Source organism: Chrysochloris asiatica, unplaced genomic scaffold (genome assembly GCF_000296735.1).
Source record: "Chrysochloris asiatica unplaced genomic scaffold, ChrAsi1.0 scaffold00139, whole genome shotgun sequence".
NCBI classification, from domain to species: domain Eukaryota; kingdom Metazoa; phylum Chordata; class Mammalia; order Afrosoricida; family Chrysochloridae; genus Chrysochloris; species Chrysochloris asiatica.
In genome coordinates this window covers 8,448,295-8,470,033 of record NW_006408657.1, presented here as the reverse complement: position 1 = coordinate 8,470,033, position 21,739 = coordinate 8,448,295, and the positions used below count along the sequence as shown (strand labels likewise).

Sequence of the window (21,739 nt, the reverse complement as noted above, 5' to 3'; positions counted from 1 at the left end):
TGAAAATAGAAATACCATATGATCCAGAAATTCCTCTACTTGGTATTTACCCACAAGAAAAACGAGCCACAACACGAGAAGATATATGCACACCAATGTTCATAGCAGCACTATTTACAATAGCAAAAAGATGGAGACAGCCAAAGTGCCTATCGATTAAAGAATGGATAAACAAACTGCAGCACATACACACAATGGAATACTATGCTACCTTGAAGAATAACAAGGAAGCTGCAAACCACTAGTTAACATGGATGAACCTTGAGGGCATTATGTTGAGTGAAATTAGTCAGTCACAAAAAGATAAATACTGCATAGGCCCACTATTGTAAAAGACTAAAAAAAAGAACCCATACTAAAGGGGGGTGGGGGGATTCTTTGCTGATTGCTGGGATGTAGGGGGTGGGGTGAGGGGAGGGACAGAAAGGTAGAACACAGGGCAGGGAATAGACACAGGTTAGTTAGGGTGCTGGGGAGGGGGACAATACAGAAAAGGAGAGAGGGGAATGGAGGAACAAAGCAGAGGGGAGAACAAGTAGGCAGGTTCGCATGGGCTAAGTGGGACAGAGGTAAATAATAATGTATACACAACCTTGGAACAACAGGGCGAGGGGGTACACAGAGTGAAACATGGTTGGAATGGGGAAAAGGGGGAAATAATGTTAAGATGCTTGGCGGTCTACTGAATCTTGATATTCCTTGCATTACATTATAAAATAGACACTGGAAGGGGAGGGAAAGGAAAAGCCAGAAATATCACCACAGAAAGCTTGTAAGTCTGTCTTCTGCCTATAACTGATTGGAATACCTAAAATGGGGACACAATGTGCCCAGTGAAGGAGGCTGCCTGTGGAACCTCTGTATTACATAAGACTATAGGTGGAATCCTGAACAGCATCCAGAATCTTCAGAGGTGGGAAATATCCCCCTGAGAGGACAGGTAGACCAGCTTGGAGCAGCTAGAAAAACAGAAGATACCTCTTGAAACAAAGACTGACAGGAAAAACACAAAACAAACCGACCACTTTCTACAAGAATAAGCAAATTGCCCACACAGGAGACATCAAGGCTAGGGGTCGGGTCCCCTCAGAGTAAACCCCCTTCCAAGACTAAGACTCAATGGGAATACATGCTCTGATGGGTGACCACGTTTGCCACCGACAAGGGGAAGTGAGGGAAAAATAGCTATAAGGCTGCGAGTTAAGCATTACAATGGTCAATAGACTCCTGTGAACCCAAGTGGAGACCTGGTTGGCCAGCAGTGTGGCAAGACCTGGGGACTCTTGGGCCCAGAGTCAGTGACATAGCCATGGAGGACTGAAGAGAGGGCATATCCACAAGAGCACCCACACATGCAGATAATACCCATTTGACCTAGCCTCAATGACTGGGTGATCAGAGCTCAACTAGAAGAAAGAAGAGGGAAAAAAGGAATAACCTGACATAATTACATGAACTTGACCTACACCTATGGATGCCGTGGCTCAAAAGAGGGAACAAATTTTTGCAGAAGGGATCATTCCCACCCCCTCCATACACAGAGTAGACAGGGATGGGCAACTTGGACGTTGACTATTCAAAATTGGGGGCTGGGGGGAGAGGGCTACAAAGGCAAGAAGTGACTGGCTTACAAGCTTTCAAGAGGGAACCTAGATCCAGAGGGCGTGGAGAAGGTAGACTCTCCACTGAGTAGTATCCAATATGTCTAGGCAGGACTGATTAAAGGAAATGTGGATAGGTCTCTTGTGATGCAATTGTTACAGGACTGATTGTGAAGGTTGTAAATGTAAAGGTGGCCATTTTGTGGCAAAGAGGGGAGTGACTGACTTTGAAAGCAGGGAGCGGAGGTTCCTGGAACCATGAAGGGAGAATAGTGGAGAGCAGAACCCTACCCAGAGAGGCATCGATCCCTGAGATGGAGGCAGAGATGATGACGTGGAGAGATTGGGGACTCAGGACCCAGGGAGGAAGAGGAACTGTGTGCTGATGAACGGGGGTGGGGACGTGAGGGTGGGAGGAAGCAGGCTTATGGGATGCACTGTTTCGTTGATTGGTGATGCGTGGAGGGGATTGTAACTATGGCAATGAAACAATATACGATAAGATGAATGTAAAACTAATGTTCTCCCATGTAAACTGCCACTAATTCACAACAAGACTTTAAAAAAAAAAAAAAAAAATTGAATGTCAAGGCTTGATTTTTTTCTTCAGTTCCTCCAGCTTGAGAAATGCTGAGCGTGTTTTTCTTTTTGGTTTTTTGATTCCAGATCTTTACACATTTTGTTGTAATATTTGGCTTTATCTTCTCGATCTGATCTTGGAAATTTTCTATTCAGCTCTTGTTGTTGTTATGTGCTTTGGAGTTGGTTCCGACTCATAGCAACCCTACACAGGGTTTCTGAGGCTGTAAATCTTTACAGGAGCAGATCGCCTCATCTTTCTTCCACGGAAACGCTGGTAGTTTTGAACTTCTGACCTTGCGGCTCGCAGCCCGATTCGTAACCAATACGCTACCAGAGCTCCATATTCAGCTCTTGGACCTCCTCATTTCTTCCATTTGCTTTAGCATCTCTACACTGGAAAGCAAGTTTCAGTGTCTCTTCTGACATCCATTTTGACCTTTTCCTTCTTTCTTGTCTTCTCCATGACTTTTATTCTTTCTTCATGTATGATGTTCTTGATGTTATCCCACAACTGTTCTGGTCTTCAGTCTTTATTGTATCAAATCTGTTCTTCAGATGATCTCTAAATTCAGTTGGGATATGTTCAAGGTCATATTTTGGCTTTCATGGACTTGTTTTCATTTTCTTCAGCTTCAGTTTGAATTTGCATATCAGTAATTAATGGTCTGTTCCACAGTCTGCTCCTGGCCTTGTTTTCACTGATGATATGGAGATTTTCCATCTTCTCTTTCACAGATGTAGTCAATTTGATTTCTATGTATTCCATCTAGTGAGGTACATGTGTTTAGTCGTCTCTAAGGCTGTCTAAAGAAGGTATTTGAAATAAACAGATCATTGGTTTTGCAGAATTCTATCATGCATTCTCCAGCATTATTTCTATCACCAAGGCCATATTTTCCAAATACTGATCTTCCTCTTTGCTCCCGACCTTTGCATTCCAATTACTAGTAATGATCAATATATCTTGATTGCATATTTGATCAATTTCAGATTGAAGAAGTTGATAGAATTCTTCTATTTTATCCTTACTGGTTTTAGTGGTTGGTGCATAACTTCAAAAGTTGATGTCGGGAATGCAATATGGTGCTTTCTCAGAAGGTTGAAAATAGAAGTACCTTATGATCCAGCAATTCTTCTACTAGGTATTTACCCACAAGAAATAAGAGTCATAATGCAAGTAGATATATGCACACCAATGTTCATAGCAACACTATTTACAATAGCAAAAAGATGGAGACAGCCTAAGTGCCCATCAACTGAAGAATGGATAAACAAACTGTGGCACATACACACAATGGAATATATTATGCTACCTTGAAGAATAACAAAGCAAGCCACCACATAACATGAATGAACTTTGAGGACATTATGTTGAGTGAAATTTGTCAGTCACAAAAGGAGAAATACTACATAGGACCACTACTGTAAAAGACTAAGAAAAAGAACCCATACTAAAGGGGGGGGGGTCTTTGCTGGCTACTGGGATGTGGGGGGCGGGGTGAAGGGAGGGAGGGGAATTTGGAGCACAGGGTATGGAATAGACACAGGAGAGTTTGGGTGCTAGGGAGGGGGACAATGTATAAGAAAGGGGAAGGTAATGGAAGAAAAAAGCGGATGGGAAAACAATTAGGCAGGTTTACATGGGATAAGTGTGACAGAGGTAAATAATGATGTATGCACATCCTTGGAACAACAGGGCTCTGGGATACAGGATTGAGACATGGTTGGAATGCGCAAAAGGGGGGAAATAATGTTAAGATGCTTGGCTGTCTTTTGAATCTTGGTTTCCCTTGCATATCATTATAAAATAGACACTTGAGGGGGAGAGAAAAGAATAACCAGAAATATTACCATGGAAAGCTTGTAAGTCCGTCATCTGTTATAATAGATTGGAATATCTAAAATGGGGCTACAACGTGCCCAGTGAAGGAGGCTTCCTGGGAAGCCTCTACATTACGTAAGACCATAGGTGGAATCCTGAACTGCATCCAGAATCTTCTGAGGGGAAATTTCCACTTGAAAGGACAAGCAGACCAGCCTGGAGCTGCTAGAAGAACAGAAGCTCTTTCTTGAAAGAAAGACCAACAGGAAAAATACAAAACAATATAGGCAGTCTGACTGATTACTACAAGAGTAAGCAAGTTGCTCGCCCATGATACATAAAGGTAAGTGATCAGGTCCCCTCAGGGCAAACCCCTTCCAAGACTAAGACTCAATAGGAATACACACTCTGATTGGTGATCACATTCATCACCAGTAAGGGGAAGTGAGGGAAAAACAGCCATGAGGCTGTGAGCTAAGCCCTACAACGTTCAATAGACTCTTATGAACCCGGGTGGAGACCTGGTCGGCCAGCATTGTGGCAAGACCTGTGGACTCTTGGGCCTAGAGTCAGTGACATAGCCACCGAGTGCTAGAGTGGAGAGTGAAACGTCCAGCTAATAAGAAGAGAGGGCATATGCACAAGAACACCCACACTTGCAGATAATACCCACTTGACCTGGCTTCAATGACTGGATGATCAGAGCTCAACTAGAAGAAGAAAGAAGAGGAAAAAACAAATAATCTGATACAATTTGATGAACTTGTCCTACACCTATGGATGCAGTAGCTCAAAAGAGGGAACAAATCTTTACAGTGAGGATCTTTCCCACCCCCTCCATACACAGAGTGGACAGGGATGGGCAACTTGGACATTGGCTACCCAAAGTGTGTGTGTGGGGGGGGGGGTACAAAGACAAGAAGTGACTGGCTTACAAGCTTTCAAGAGGGAATCTAGATCCAGAGGGTGTGGAGGAAGGTAGAATCTTCACTGAGTAGTATCCAATCTGTCTGGGCGGGGCTGATGAAAGGAGATGCGAATAGGTCTCTTGTGATACAATAGTGAATAATTGTTATTAAGACTGATTGTGAGGGTTGAAATGTAAAGGTAGATGTTTTGTAGCAAAAGGAGGGGAGTGATTGACTTTGCAGTCTAGGAGCGGAGGTCTCTGGGACCATCAAGGGAGAAGAGCGAAGAAGGCGACCCTACTCAGAGAAGCAGTGATGCCAGAGATAGAGGCAGAGACGGTGAGGTGGAGAGATGGAATGGCTGGAGACTTTAGACCTGGAGAGGGAGAGGGGCTGTGTGCTGATGACCGGGGGACAGGCTTGCAAGGTATATATAACCTTTGGTTGGTTGATGATGCATGGAGGGGATTGTAACCATGGCAATGAAAAGATATACGGCAGAATGAATGTAAAGCTAATGTTCTCTGATGTAAACTATCACATAATTCACAATAAAACATTAAAAAAAAAAAAAGGTGATGTCGAATTTGTTTTGGGGATATGCACTTAATAGAAAGAAAGCATTTATCCAAATGTCTAGGTTCACCATATACCATCAAGATGACAGCAATCCTAAAGAAATGGATCTGATCATTGTTGAAAGCCAACTTTTATTTTTCAGAGCTATAAGGCATTGTAGGCAAACAAGCTTCATAAGCATGTGTCCTGTGCAACCACATAAGATCCTCCACTTAGGAGGGCCCTGTGCTTTTTTAATGCACTACAACTATGATCACTGCCTTAAAGGCATTCTGGTGGTACAGTGGTTAAGCACTTAACTGCCAACCAAAAGGTTGGCAGTTGGAACCCACCAGCTGCTCCTAGGGAGAAAGATGCAGCAAGTCTTCAACTTGATGGCAATGAGCTTACCACCACCTTTATATTAATTTTTGAATAGCAGACCATTCATTTTCACTTTGTACTGTAACTTACACACGTAGCCAGTCCTGACTGCTAGAATAGTGAAAAGTATTTCAGAATGGATACCACTGGGCCCACAGGCAAAGATTTTTTTTAAATGTGGGGAGGAAATATGCACATATAAGACAAAGTTAGAATTTCTAGACTATTATTTAATGAAATATGACAGCAGAGAAAACATTTAAATCTTGCACCATTATTAGCATTTGTTCAAATTATAGTTAAGCAAAACGGATGCAAGTATGCATCCCTTAGTCATGGCAGTGTTCCAGCAGAATGTCACATTCACCTGGGACAGTGCCATCATTCAGTGATCATCAGAATTACAAGTCCTACACACAGATCATGTTAGACTTATTCGAGTTAGGATGACCCAATTCACAACAGTCTGTTTTTCTGTTTGTTTGTTTTTTATGTGTGTTGGGGGCTGTTTCTGGTATATCTTATTGTTAGTAATATATAATTTTCTGATGTTTTCATTCTCAAATATTCATTCACAGATTTTCAAAGATTGGCTTTATAAAAATCAGATAATAGAAGGTAATAATAAAGAAAACCGAAATAAAAAGAAATTGAAGTATTTGCCTTACATCAAAACTGATTTCTGACAGAATTATTAGAAAGGATGGAGACTACCTGTCCAGACAACTTGCTTCAGATTGCTTCCTGAGTATTATTGTTTTATCTAAGTAGTCCCTATCTTCAGTCAAAAAGAAAGAAATCCCTTTGCCTACCTCCCACTCTGATTCAGTCTACTGATTGATACTGTCCCATCACTTTGAACTTCAAATCAGCAATGATATATATTATGCTCATATAACATATATTTTCCTAAACATTCCAACACTTTAAAGAGTATAACATCATGAACTTTAAATTTTATATGCATAAGGTATATAAGAATACTCTCCCTTATTTAATTGTTACCTTTTTGTCTCTGTATCCAATTCATCAAAATTGTCAACAGGCCAATATTTTCCATTTGTTCTGAGCATTTGGATAATGACCATTGTTTTATATAGTTTCATAGAGGTGGGGATAAATTGCACTGGAATTTCAAAAATTCCTCGAGGAAGTAATAAAATTCCTGTTAAAATACAATATATTTTAAGGTGGAAAGTATTTGTAAAACATAATTTTAGCAATATAAAATAACCACTTTCTTTAGTGATTATCAGTTTTTCAAAATCATATCTATAGTATATTAAATTATAAAAACACAATTCACTTCATTATTTTATCTCAAATGTCATCAACTATGTTAAAAAAAAAAAAAGTATTTTATCCTGAGGCAACAAGTTTCTCTTAAAGAGACTGAAAAATTCAAAACCAAACCAAATCTGATTCATTGCAATCCCAAGTGTCCAGAAAGGTTGTGACTGTTTTGACAGCAGACAGGCAGACTTTTCTTCTTAGGTGAGTTCAAGTGGGTTTGAACCAGTGAGTTTTACACCATTTGCACCAAAAAGATCTGAATGACCGTTGAATGGAATGAGAGGACTTTTCCAGCGAGATAGAGTCATAAAACATATGAGTCTTTTCAAGTCTTACACATTTTAAAAAGGAGAGAAGTACAGGATTTTGACCCTTTTACTCTGGAGCTCTGGTAGCGCAGTGGTTACGAATTGGGCTGCGAACCTTAAGGTCAGCGGTTCGAAACTACCAGCCGCTCCGCGGGAGAAAGATGAGGCTTTCTACTCCCGTGAGGATTTACACCCTTGGAAACCCTGTACAGGGTCGCTATGGGTCGGAACCGACTCTATGGCACTTAACAACAACAACAACCCCAGACCATAACAGGTCCAGGTTTCTGCTTGCAGCCCCCAAATCTCTTCCAGTAAAAACTGTTTCATTATTTAACTTATCTTTGAGGATAATTAATAAAGGCTTATTTGTGAAAGAAATGGACCCACGTGTCCCTGTTGTGACAACCAGAAGACAAAACAACTGATATCATTTTTTGTGTTTTGAAGAACCAGACTTTTCAGCATTTACTTCGTCATAAAAATTACCCAAGAGGCTAGTCAGATTGGGAGCCTGAAGAGCCCCAACGTCAGAGGGTTTGATTTTTTTCAGTCTAGGATCCACCCAGGAATCCACATTTTTAATACAGAGGAGCCCAGGAAGACCTCTCTGAGAAGGTGACTCTTGAGCAGAACACCCATTAAGAAACCACAAAGACATTCATGAAGGAATATGGCATAGCACTATAGGATCAGCACTGGACTGCAAACCACAATGTCAGCAGTTCAAACCCAACTGTTTCTATAAAAGGGTCGCTATAAAAGGGTCACTACGAGTCGGAACTGACTCAATGGCACTTAACAGCATATTAGTCAGGATTTGGAAGATATAAGAATAAATCAAAAAGTATTGTTACAAAATCATAGAAAATTCATTCAACAAAAATTATAAAATGTGACGCTACTATTTCTTGACATTTCCTTCATATGGGTCTAACACGGTTCTGAAGACAGTGTTGCCCACTATAGAATAAGCACTGCTCTGCAAGGTCAATTTGAACCACAAGGCTGGTGGTTCAAACCCACCAGCTGCTCCTCAGAAACTTTATACAACATCAGTATGAGTTGGAACTGGCTTGACCGCACTTAAAACAACAACAACCCTTCTCTAAGAGTCCTGGAATTGCACTGTTGGATAAGCACTAGAATGCTATCCTGGTGTGGTGCTGTAGGATAAGCACTGGACAGTTAACCATGAGGTTAGTAGTTCAAACCCACCATCTGCTCCTCAGAAACCCTACAGAACTGACTCAATGGCACTTAAAAATAACAATTATTATGAAAAGTCAAGACTAGATATACACCCAGAAAGCAAAGTTCTGATAATTGCTGGAGAGGTGAGGGTTAGGGAAGGGTAATAACTTTATAGATAATAGACATTTGTTATTTTTTTGTTGATGGGAAATACAAGACCAAATATGTGTGAAGTCAGCACAACTTGACCAAGGTAAATACACTATGACGTGCACAAGGAAAAAGGGCAATTTCAAAAAATGTATAACATATGAGTACAGTTTTGCAACAATTAAGACAACCACAAAACATGTGAAACGTGTGGTTACATAGGTGATCTGGATGCATATATATATATATATATATATAGATAGATAGATAGATAGATAGATACATACATACAAAGGCATATTCAAGTAAATGTACATACATGTATATATATTTATATTCATGTTTGAGTGTTCTGCGTATACATCCATATATACAAGGAGATTTCAAAGAATTCATAGAAAAATTCTACTATCTTTTAATTCCATTTTTCCATGAACTTTTTGAAGTTCCTCCATGTATAACAAACCACATAAGGGGCATACTTACAGAGGTTTCCTTATCATATCAAACCAACTCATGCCATTAGTTTACTGGGTTAAAAGGCTTGGTTGGGACCAGACTCAGATATAGTACAACTTAGTCAATTGATCTATATTCTAGTTTGTTGAGTAGTGCCTGGGATCCTAAATGCTTGTGAGTGACCATCTGTGTTACAACTACTGTCTCTATTTATATGGAGCAAAGGAGCATGAAGGAAACCAAAGACACAAAGAAGAAAATAAACCACAAGTGTAATAACCCACACTAACCCCAGCTTCTTCTAACCGAAGACCAGAAGAACTGCTTGGATACTACTGACTGTTCTGATCAGGAACACCATAGAAAGTTCCTGGTAGAATGGAAGAACCATGTAGAATAAAACTCAAAATTTATTTAAAAGACCAGCCCTTCTGGACTAGATAGATATTAGAGAGAGACTAGAGGAACCCCTGAGACTATTGCCCTAAGATAACCTTTGAACATGGATTTAAAGCTACTTATGCAGGTCCTTTTCAATCAAATAATAGATTGGCCTAAAAAATAAATAGTGTCAGTGATAGTAATGTGTTCCCTTAAACAATGAACTATATGAGACCATATAGTCAACATTTACTCAAAAGCAGAGATGAGAAGGCAAGGAGGGGAAGGGAAGCTAGATGGAGGCAAACAGAATAAACAGAATGAAAATGCTGACATATTGCAAAAACTATAATCAATGGCATGAAATAATCTACATGAAAATCATTAAAGAGGGGACATCATTTGCTGTGTAAACTTTCACCTAAAACACAATAAAATCCTATTAAAAACAGAAAATGGGATTAAAAAATGAAGACAATAATATAGACAACCCGGAAAGATTTACACCCTCGGAAACCCTGTACAGGGTCGCTATGGGTCGGACCCGACTCGACGGCACTTAACAACAACAACAACATATGAGACATAAGGAGCTCTGGTAGCGTAGTGGTTACGAATTGGGCTGGGAACCACAAGGTCAGCAGTTCGAAACTACCAGCTGTTCTGAGGAAGAAAGATGAGGTTTTCTGCTCCCATAAAGATTTACGGCCTCGGAAACCCTGTACAGGGTCGCTATGAGTCGAAACCGACTCCACGGCACATAACAACAAACAACAGCAACATATGAGACATATGAATGGTAGCAGGCAGGGATAAGGGAGGCATGCCATTGAAAACTGAGAGCTATTAATGTACATTTATGCTAATAGAAATCATCCAATAAAGATAAACTATTTTATTATGAACAAGGCAGGGAGGAGAGTTTCTGAAAAAAATCATATAGGGGAGTAGGTATGGGATTTAATAAACTATTGGATGCCTGACTATAAAAGCATAGAGGGTTTTGCTGCTGATAACAGGTGGGAAGGCAGAGCATATGGATGCAGATAATATTAGGTTGGTAGATGTAGTAAGGATCTCTGGTAGCACAGTGATTACGAATAGGGCTGTGAACCGCAAGGTCAGCAGTTCGAAACTACCAGCTGTTCCGTGGGAGAAAGACGAGGCATTTTGCTCCTGTAAAGATTTAAAGCCTTGGAAACCCTGTACAGGGTCGCTACTAGCTGGATCCGACTCCACGGCACATAACAACAACAACAGATGCAGTAGAAGGACCAGATCATTTGATTGATTTTCCTCTTTGTGCTTAGTGAAAGAAGAGGGAAAAATATCAGTTGAAAGTTAGGAAGAGAGAAAGTGCTGAATGTCACTAGTAGTGTGGCCTGATTTTAATTCACTGTTGTTGTTGTTATGTGCCGTGGAGTCGGTTCTGAGGAACAGCTGGTAGTTTCAAACTGCTGACCTTGCGACTTGCAGCCCGATTCGTAACCACTATGCTACCAGTGCTCCTTTTAATTCACTGTAGTGAATTAAAATATACTAGAGCAAATTTTACTAAAGGAAAACAATATTCCACAAAAAAGGGGAAATTTTTGTCTCCCTTTCTCTCTATCCACCCATCTATGAATCTGTATTCATTTCCTAGGGCTGCAGTAGCAAAATACCACAAATTGCCATGAATTGTGGGTGGCTTTAAACAACAGAAATGTATTGTGGCACAATTCTGGAGTCTAGTAGTCCAAATTCAGGCTATCAGCAGGGCCATGTTCACTTTGAAGATGCTAAGAGAAGATGCTTTCTTGCCTCTCCAGGTTTCTGATAAAAAACAAATCAGTTGCTGTTCAGTGGATTTCAGTTCAGGTATCCTCGTGTGTTTCTGAGAACTGTGCTCTATAGGGTTTTTATTGCTTTCAGAAGCAGATTGCCTGGCTTTTTTCCCAAGGTTCCAACTGTTAATCTTTCAGCTCGCAATCACGTATTTAACCATTTGTGCCACCCAGAGACTGTTGTTATTGTTGTTAAGTGCCACTGAGTTGGTTCAGACTTATAGCATAGGGTTTCCGAGGAGCAGCTGGGGAGTTTGAACCCTCGACCTTGAGGCTCAAACTGACCTTGCAGTCCAATGCATTATCCTGCAGTGCCACACCAGGTCTCCCAGGGACTCCTAGCCATATGCATTTCTTGGCATTCTTTGGCTTGTACATGCATCGGCACATGGCTGCCTTCTCCCTGTGTGTCTCTGAGCTTTTCCCTCCTCTTCAAAAAGAAAACCACCACTTAATGGAGTGCTGGTGTGGTACTGTGGCTTAATGCAGCAGACTGCAAAGCCATTTGAACTGCAAGGTCATCGGTGCAAGCTCACCAGCTGCTCCTTGGAAACTCTATACAGGGTCACTATGAGGAGGAACCTACTAGAGGGTACTTAACAACAACAACACTTAAATGGCATTAGGAACCACCCTACTCCTATATAACCTCTGTTGACTTGACAGATAACATCTTCAAAGATCCTGTTTCCAAACAAGTTATGCACCAGAGGTTAGGACTTCAATTCAATATATAACAACATCCACCAATCTACCTCCAGAAAATACCTGATATTCTCTAACAACCCAAATATATATTAGTCCTCTCCCTGTCACAAAATTTACTGGTACTTTAGAAGCTAAGTAAATTGCAGAAAATAACAAAAAAGGAAAAATGCACTGTGCCTTGGGTTCCATTATATAAACCTAGGTCCTTGTAAGCTATTTTTAATATGTTCAATGACTGTTCTCTTCATATTGTAATGATATTTTTGTTGTTGTTGTTAAGTGCCGTCGAGTCGGTTCCGACCCATAGCGACCCTGTACAGGGTAATGATATAAGTAGGTCTAAATTTCAGATAATAGAGCTTTTCTGAAGAGCAGGCAGTTAGGCATCTTTGCATAACAAGAGCTGTTGATTTTTGTTTTACAATAAAATCAAGAACTTCACTGACTAGGCAGGAACTCTACCTGCTTCATGCTATAAATAAATCATAATTACAAATCTATATGATTGCAATATGAGCGCATTTGGGTGGAATACAGGTCATTGGACAAAATAGAAAGGTTATTTTTTATTTTTAAAAATGTGCAACCTTGTTCAGTTGTTGACGGAATTTAATAAGCTTTCAGAATAATAATCTGGAAACCTGAATGGGCTTTATCTCAGGCAACAACATACATCATGAAATGAATTCCTGAAAATATTTTCCAATTCATAAATTGTTGTAGGTAGCTGTCATCAAATTGGATATGGTTATGTGTCGTGGAGTCGGTTCCGACTCATAGTGACCCTGCACAGGGTTTCCAAGGCTATAAATCTTTACGGGAGCAGAAAGCCTTATCTTTCTTCCATGGGACAGCTGGTAGTTTCGAACTGCTGACCTTGAGGTTTGCAGCCCGATTCGTAACCACTACGCTACCAGAGCTCCTAAACTGGATATGTTGTTGTTGTTGTTAAGTGCCGTCGAGTCGGTTCCGACCCATAGCGACCCTGTACAGGGTTTCCGAGGGTGTAAATCTTTACGGGAGTAGAAAGCCTGATCTTTCTCCCGCGGAGCAGCTGGTAGTTTCGAACTGCTGACCTTAAGGTTCGCAGCCCGATTCGTAACCACTACGCATATAGCAACATTTAACTTGATTGTTAAACCATATAATGATTGTGAAGAGGGCACAGGACCAGGCAGTATTTCATTCTGTGGTACATCAGTATGAGTCGGAATGGACTCAATGGCATTCAACAATAACATTCCAAAAATGTTGTTGTTTAAATTATTTTTTGATTATCAAATTACATTTCTTATGTTAACTAAAATCAACATTATGAGACATGGTAATAATCTGTCATAAAGACAAAGCATGGCCATTTTAAATATCTCTGTTCCAAATCTTAAACTTGTTAGGTACAATCAAGTTGGTTCCAACTCATAGCGATTCCATGCACAACAGAATGGAACACTGCCCGGTCCTGCGTCAACCTCACAATCGTTGCACTTGAGCCCATTGCTACTGTCACTGTGCCAATCCATCGCACTGGAGATCTCTCTCTTCTTTGCTGATGCTCCACTTTACTAAGCATGAGGTCCTTCTCCAAGGATGGTTCCTTCTTGAGAACATGACCTAAGTAAGTGAGATGAAGTCTCACCATCCTGACTTCTAAGGCACATCCTGGCTGTACTTCTTCCAACACATTTGTTTGTTCTTCTGGCAGTTCATGGTACTTCTAATGTTCTTCTGCAACAGCACAGTTCAAATGTGTGGGTTCTTCTGTGGTCTTCCTTATTCATTGCCCAACTTTTACATACACATGAGGCGACTAAAGATATCATGACTTGGGTCAGGCGCACCTCATCCTCAAAATGACAGCTTTGCTCTTAAACATTTTAAAGAAATTTTGTACAGCAGACTCAGCTAAACTTGTTGATAAGTGACATGGAGTCGGTCGCGACACATAGAGACCCCATATAGAGTTTCCAAGAAATGGCTGGTGAATTTGAATAGCTGATCTTATGATTCAAATCGACCTTTTGGAGGACTCCTTGCCAGAGTCAAATTAACAGAGTTCTAGTTTAGGTCAGGAGGTTGGTTTGAAGCACAAGGTCGGTGGTTCAAACTCACCAGCCACTTTTCAGAAACCCTATGCAGGGTTGCTATGAGTCAGAACCAACTCTACAGCACTTAACAACAACAATTAGCATTAAATCATGCATCTTTTATCTTTTAAAAATTAGGGTATTACAAATGTCAAACATAATATATTTCTTTATCCTTTATCTCTTATTTTCATATAATTTAACTCTTCCCAACATCAAAATATCAGAGCTCATTGTAGATTTGCATGCAGGTAAAAGAAATGAATGCCTTGTACCCTTTACCCAGTTATTTTCAATGGTAACATATTATGAAACTATGACACAATATCACAACCAAAATATTTACATCAATATCGTCAAGATATAGAGGCATTCCATCACAAGGATTCCTCCTGTTGACCTGTAACAACTACATTCACTACTCACTCCACTCCTCTCTCTGAATGATTGCAACTATTTTTCATTTCTCCATTTCCATTATTTGGTCATTTCAAGAATGTTTTATAAGTGGAATTGTGTAGTTTTTGACCTTTAGTGGTTGGCTTCTTCCCCTTCCGCTCCCCCACAAAACCAGTATCATGTGCAGAGAGAGCCTTTGCTAATAGACCGAGAAACTGAGTGCTTGTTTACAAGGTGAGTATGTTGCCATTTGTCTTTCCCTTCCTTCATTGACCTTACATTTGATAAGATGAATAGCATTCGTCAGATGAATGGCTCTTCCTGGTCCTATCAAGGGGACAGGGGACCCAGTACATGACCAATTGAAAACATTACAGCTCCTAGAATTCACAAAAAATAAATCACAGCAAAAAAGAATGTGTGGTATAAATAAATAAAATGAATATAAATGTACACATAAGTAATAGAAGGTATTGAGTGCTTGTGCTTAGTCAAAATAAGAAAACCCTAGAATGGATGTTTTCATTTAAAAAAATTCATCATTTTCCTCCTATAAAGTAAAGGAAAAAAATGTAAATCTAATCCTTTCTGTAAGATGAAATTTTGACTTGCCCACAGAACTGGTGACTGTAGAAAATTTAATTTGTGTACTTATTTCCTACTCATGGACACCATGACAACTTGTATCCATTTGATTTTACTTTTAAACTTAAATATACACAGGGATTAGCTTTTTAAAAAATAGAAAACAATTCCAGTTCAGGTGTAATTGGATTTTTGACATATTAGATAAATCGCTGATTATATTTGACAGATGCATTTCTATGTTCATTTTAAACTCCTCTTATCCAACATATTTGTTTCAATATATATATATTTTTAGCTCTAACTTTCTAATAGAAGGTTTCAAGTGATAGAAAATTTTAATTAACCTTACTGACAATGTGATAGCTATGCTGGAATTGGAGTTGATATTATTTTTATTCATACAAAAACAAACATACTGAAAGATTTCATGTTTACATAGTATAATATAGAAACTGTGTTTTTTTAACATGTATCAGGTAGGCAAAAAGGTATGACTTAGAATATCTCGTAGCTTATCGGAGTCTAAGAATTAAAAAAGAAAAGAAAAGCTAAGTCTACAAAATTACATTAAGCTTCTAAAAAATAACTTAGATGTGTTCTAGTTGTCACCACTTATATCTCTTCAAACTTTTCTCATATAACTTCTCTCTGCTGAAATGACTCATCTAATCTTTCATTGCGTTTCTCTTTTCCAGTCAAAGTTTAGCCATATTAGTCACAAATACACTGCTACTGGGTCGATTCTAACTCATAGGGATGCTTCATAAGAGGGTAGAACTGGTCCTTAGGGTTTCTGAGCCTGTGAATCTCTACGAGTGGAGAGCCTCATCTTTTTCCCAAGGAGTGGCTGATGGGTTTTGAACTGCCGACCTTGTGATTAGTAGTCCATTGCTTAACCCTATGCACTACCAAGGCTCCTTGTATTATTACGTGCCACGGAGCCTGTTCTGACTCATAGTGACCCTGAGACAGTTTCCAAGGAGCGGATGGATGGTTGGTCAGTTATTTTAAGCATCCTTTCAGACAGTTTCAACAAATGTGTCAAGTTACTGTTTGGGTTTGATGATTGCTTTTTTTCCTTTGAGAGCATGTTATTTTTTCTTGCCTTTTGTATGCCTCATAATTGTTACTGAAAGTGATACATTTAATTTAGCATGGGACTAATTTGCCAATACGCTTTTCTTGATGTCTGCTCCACTCTCAGTTTGATATCTTCTCTTCCCACTCTACTTCATAGGGAGTCTGCCTGTTGTGATTGTTGTTGTTAGGTGCTGTTGAGTTGGATCCAACTCACAGCAACCTTATGCACAACAAAACAAAACACTGCCACGTCCTGCATGATTTCCACAGTTGTTACGCTTGAGCCATTACTGCTGCCAATGTGTCAGTCCTTCTAGTTAGGGGTCTTCCTCTTTTTGACTGACCCTCCACTTTACCAAGCATGATGTCCTTCTCCAGGGAGTGATGCTTCCTGATAACATGTCCTAAGTATGAGAGACAAAGTCTCACCATTCTGGCTTCTAAGGAACACTCAGTTTGTACTTCTTTTAACATATATTTATTTGTTCTTCTGGCAGTCCATGGCACTTTTAATATTCTTCACCAATACCATAACTCAAATACATGTACTCTTTTAAAGTTTTCCTTATTCATTATCCAACTTTCACATGACTTTGAGTCAATTGATAATTCCATCGCTTGGCTCAGGCACACCTTAGTCCTGAAACTGACAGCTTTGCTCTGTAACACTTTAAAGAGGTCTTGTGCAGCAGATTTGCCTGCTGTTTCCATGACTGCTAATTGTGGATTTAAGTAACATGAAGCATTAAACAACTTCAGTCTTTTCTCAACTTATCATGGTGGTATTTATTGTTTCAGTTGTTTGGATTTTTGTTTTCTTTACACTGAGGTGCAATCCACACTAGAGGTTGCAGCCTTATTTTAAGTCCTTTTCACTTTCGGCAAACAAGGTTGTAGCAACTGTATATCACAGGTTGTTAATGACTATTCCTCTTTTTAAGATTGTTGTTGTTGTGAAGAGCCATTGAGTCAGTTCCGACCCATAGCGACCCTGTATAGGGTTTCTGAGGAGCATCCAGTGAGCTTGAACTACCAACCTTGCAGTTCAAATGGCTTTGCAGTCTGGCGCATTAATCCACAGCACCACATCAGAGTTCTGGTAGCATAGTGGTTACAAATCGGGCTGCTAACCTCAAGGTCAGCAGTTTGAAACTACCAGCCGTTCCATGGAAGAAAAATGAGGCTTTCTTCTCCTGTAAAGTTTTACAGCCTTGGAAACTCCATACAGGGTTGCTACGAGTTGGAAACAACTCCACTGCACACTACCACCACCACCAGATTTGAAGGTTACTGAGTCCTTTGAGGTGGACCTGATAATTCACTTTTTAAGATAAGGAAACAAAAATAAGTCCGAAGGAGCCAAACCAGAACTGTAAGGTGGATATCTATTAATTTCCTATTGAAACTCTCCCAAACTTGCCCTTGCTTGATGAAACTGATGAGCAGGAGCATTGTCATGGTTAAGACTAACTCTTGGATACTTTCCTGGGCTTTTTTCTACGAAAGTTTTCGTTAACTTTCTCAAACCACTCTCATAACAAGCAAATGTTATCATTCTTTGGTCCCTCAGAAAGCTCTCACAAGCAAAATGCCTTGTTGTGGTTAGGTGCCATCGAGTCAGTACTGACCCATAGGGACCTTATCATTCCAAAAAAATTATTGACATGATCTTAACTCTTGACTAGTCCACTTTTACTTTTACTGGACCACTTCCTCCTCTTGGTAATCATTGCTTTGATTGTGCTTTTTCTTAGGGATCATATTGGGAAAGATATGTTTGTTTCATCTCCTGTTAAAACTCTTGCAAGAAATGCTTCAGGATCGTTTTCCCACTTGTTTAAAATTCCCATTGAAAGCTCTGCTCTTGTCTATAACTGATCTGAGCATAACAGTTTGGGCACCCATAGAGCAGAAAGTTGGTTCAACTTTCATTTTTCAGTCAGAATTGTGTAAACTGAATCAGTTGAAATGTCTATAGTGTTGGCTATTTTTTCTTGTTAATTGGTGGTTCTCTTCATTTAGGGCACAGACAAGATTAACTGTTATTCTCAGATTGATGGGGATGGTCTGCCATTGGGGGCTTCATCTTCAACGTCATCTCATCCCATCTTGAAATAAGTTATCAATTTACAAACTGCTGATTTCAGTGGGACATTGTCCCCATGAACTTTTCATAATGTCTCAATGATTTCACTGTTCTTCCACTTGAGCTTGTCCATAAATTTGATTTTTGTTCTTGCTTTAATTCTAACAGAATTCATGTTGCTCTGATAGTGGTTCTTTACAAACTGATATCTTATTCTTTTTAATGCCTCAAACTAGATCTTGTTCAGACATGTTATAACAAATTAATACTAGTTTATTTTGATACACATATAAAAATTGAAATCAATGAAGCTTTTTTTCATGATATGCATTTTCCATACACTTTTTGAAGACTCCTGTGTTTTGTCCCTCTGCAGCAATCAAATTTTTTTTCTCTTTCCTTTCCTTAGATTAAATACACTTTATCTAGTGCCCTACAAACTACAACGTCTATTGTTCCTCCTTCTATTGTTGTTGCTTTCTGTTGCTGTCAACTGGATTCAAACTCATGGCAACCCTAAGTGCGCAGACCATGCAGAAGTCATGGTACTTGTTCCATAGAGAATATGAGGGGCATAGAGAAAGTCAGTGGAAATTTTAAATGAAAAAATAGTAGCATTTTTGAAGCTACCTTGTATATGAGAAAAGGGTCCGGGATGAATTTCATGCCGATTTTCTCATCCTCCAAGTCTTCAGAACAAAGGATAATTTCTGAGGAGCCTCTCCAGTGTTTTATGAGTGCCAGTGGAATTTATGGGGAAAATACTCCCAAGCTGGTGCCATTCCTCCTATATCTTTGATCTTCAAGAACTTTCCGTTGTCTTGCCAAGGCATATTCAGTGATGCAATTTACCACCCTTCCTAGCTAAACCCTTCTTACAGGGGTTCAACTGCATCTACCTTGGTAAATCAGTGGTTATATAGAATGTCATTCTGCAGGCACCAATCTTTGCTGAGATTGTGAGTCAACTGGTATTCCTGAAACTTCAATTTTCTGATAATTTATAAAACAAACAAACAAAAAAGCAACTTCATGAACTTGTAGTTTGTCCATCTGTTTTCTTATAAGGGTTGGAATAATGCACCCCCCTCACACCCCCATTCCAGGTTTCTACATTACTGAAGAGAAACTGGAAGTTTCAAATTTTGTATTTTTAAAATTATGTTAATTGGCAGAAGGGTAAGATTCACTATAACCATATAAGCAAAATACTCTTTCTATGAACCATTTAAAGGATCATGAAAATATTTTATTATAAAGAAGCTTTCTCTGAAACACATTTCTCGAGTGGTGTTTATGACAATGCTATTTTTTTATATGTGACATCTAAAGATGCCAGAATTCTTAATCTATTTGTGTTTGTTTCTATTCTGGAGATGAGTCTGTTTTATTTTTTTGAACCATATTAATTTTAAATCTAGCAGATTGTATTTCTGGATGAAAATGGTTTTGACTTGCAAGAACATATTTATATATATCTTTTAAAATGGTGATATTTTACACATTACTAAGTATGCAATGTTCAATAACAGAAAACATGACTGTTTCCTTTAAAGTTATTAAATTCTAAAATACATATTCTTGATTCTTCATTATTGACATTGTTTCAAGAGTTTAAAAAACCTAATACATTGATATTAATAAAAGAAACAACAGAAACAATAAAAGCAACATTATTATATATCTCTCACCATGTATAAAATACTTTGCGATAATTTGGTATCACATTTATTATCTTGATTAGAACACTTGATTGGTAATTTAGAACACTGTCTCAGAAAATCATCGACATACTTCAGATTGCTTCAAAATATACTTTCTAGTTTTGAGCATTATGCATAAAGCTATTAAAAATCTAATAACATAAAAGTAACAAAAAACTATCGTTTTATTTTGGAAAAGGACTTTTGCTTTGATTCACTGGCAATAGCATAACTGCATTATAACTCTGAGAAGTTATCAAATCAATTTATGAAGGTAGTGTTTAAGTCAAGTAGTATGTATAGTCATTTTAATACTATAGTCAGGTTAATAAGTAAAAATAAATAAATAACTTATCAAACCAACTGCCATCAAGTTGATTCTGACTCATAGCAACCGATATAGAGTTTGTTGCTGTTATTCAGTGCCATTGAGTCAGTTACGACTCACAGAGCCCCTGTATAGGGTTTCCAAGGATCGGCTGGCTAGTCTGAACTGCCGACATTGCAATGCAAACCAACTTTGTGGTGGAGTGTTTATCCTATAACAACACAAGACACTAAATCTTTAGGGGATCAGATAGCCTCATCTTTCTCCAGAGAAGTGGCCTGTGCTTATCTCACAGGGCTGTTAGGGATCCTGAAAGCCAAAATGTTTCTATTGTTGTTATGTGCCCTAGAGTGGATTCAGACTCATAGGGACCCTGTACAGGGTTTCTGGCAAGTAAACAGTAAGTTTGAACTGCCAAACTTGCAGTTAGCAAGTTCAGTGTTTATGCTACGACACCAAACCAGGATGTTGTTATTAAGTGCAGTTGAGTTGGTTCTGACTCATAGTGACCCTGTAAAGGGTTTACGAAGTTGTTCTTCTTTGCAGGAGCAGAAAGCCTCATCTTTCTCGTGTGTAGTGGCTGGTGGGTTCAAACTGCTGACCTCGTGGTTCGCAGTCCAGTGCTTATCACACAGAGTCACTGTACTTCAAATACCAATATACTGCAATTTTTAAAAAGGTGTGTGAAAATAACACTAATTAAAAATCATACCTAGTTAGCTTTTGTTTATATAAACCTCCATAAAATTACTTAGAAAAAATAAAGGTCTTGGTGTTCTAATGTGGAAGGTAAATTTACATGGAAAAGAGCAACATGGTTAAATGTATTTTCAACTATGTGCTGTTCCACTAATACTCTTCATCTAACAAGAAGTAAAACTCTTTTATATTATGATTACTCGTGAAGGCCACAACTTAAATCTGGGCCCTAATTTTTTTCTATTTAAATTAAAGATACAACTTATTGAACATTTACAAAGACTATGAACATTATGTAAGGTGTTTTGATACTGTACTAATTCTTTTATCACTGTGTCATGAAATGGCAAGATGAAAGCATTGAAGTGTTATAGTAGTTATTATATTTTAAATTATATTAATCTCCTAAAATTACTAAAATTTTTCTGTTCTTGAGCAAAACTTTTTGAGTAAAACTATATTGTCATGTAGGAAGCAATAAGAAAAAAAAAAAAAAGACAGTCAGCTGCTGTATTTAAAATCCACATTAAAAGATTAATTACAACAACTTAAAAAGGAGCTTGTAATATCTGACTACAAATTATATATTTTATCTTGT

The 21,739-nt window shown here is 38.8% G+C and overlaps 1 protein-coding gene across 1 annotated transcript in view; it reads right to left on the bottom strand.

Annotated features, from left to right (window-relative positions):
• The window catches only part of LOC102822611 (chromosome unknown open reading frame, human CXorf30), a 170,223-nt gene that overhangs the window by 50,771 nt on the left and 97,713 nt on the right, over positions 1-21,739 (bottom strand). The window contains exon 17 of the mRNA XM_006870158.1: positions 6,861-7,020. Within this exon, the coding sequence (XP_006870220.1) occupies positions 6,861-7,020 (160 nt within the window). The remainder of the gene's footprint in view (positions 1-6,860; positions 7,021-21,739) is intronic.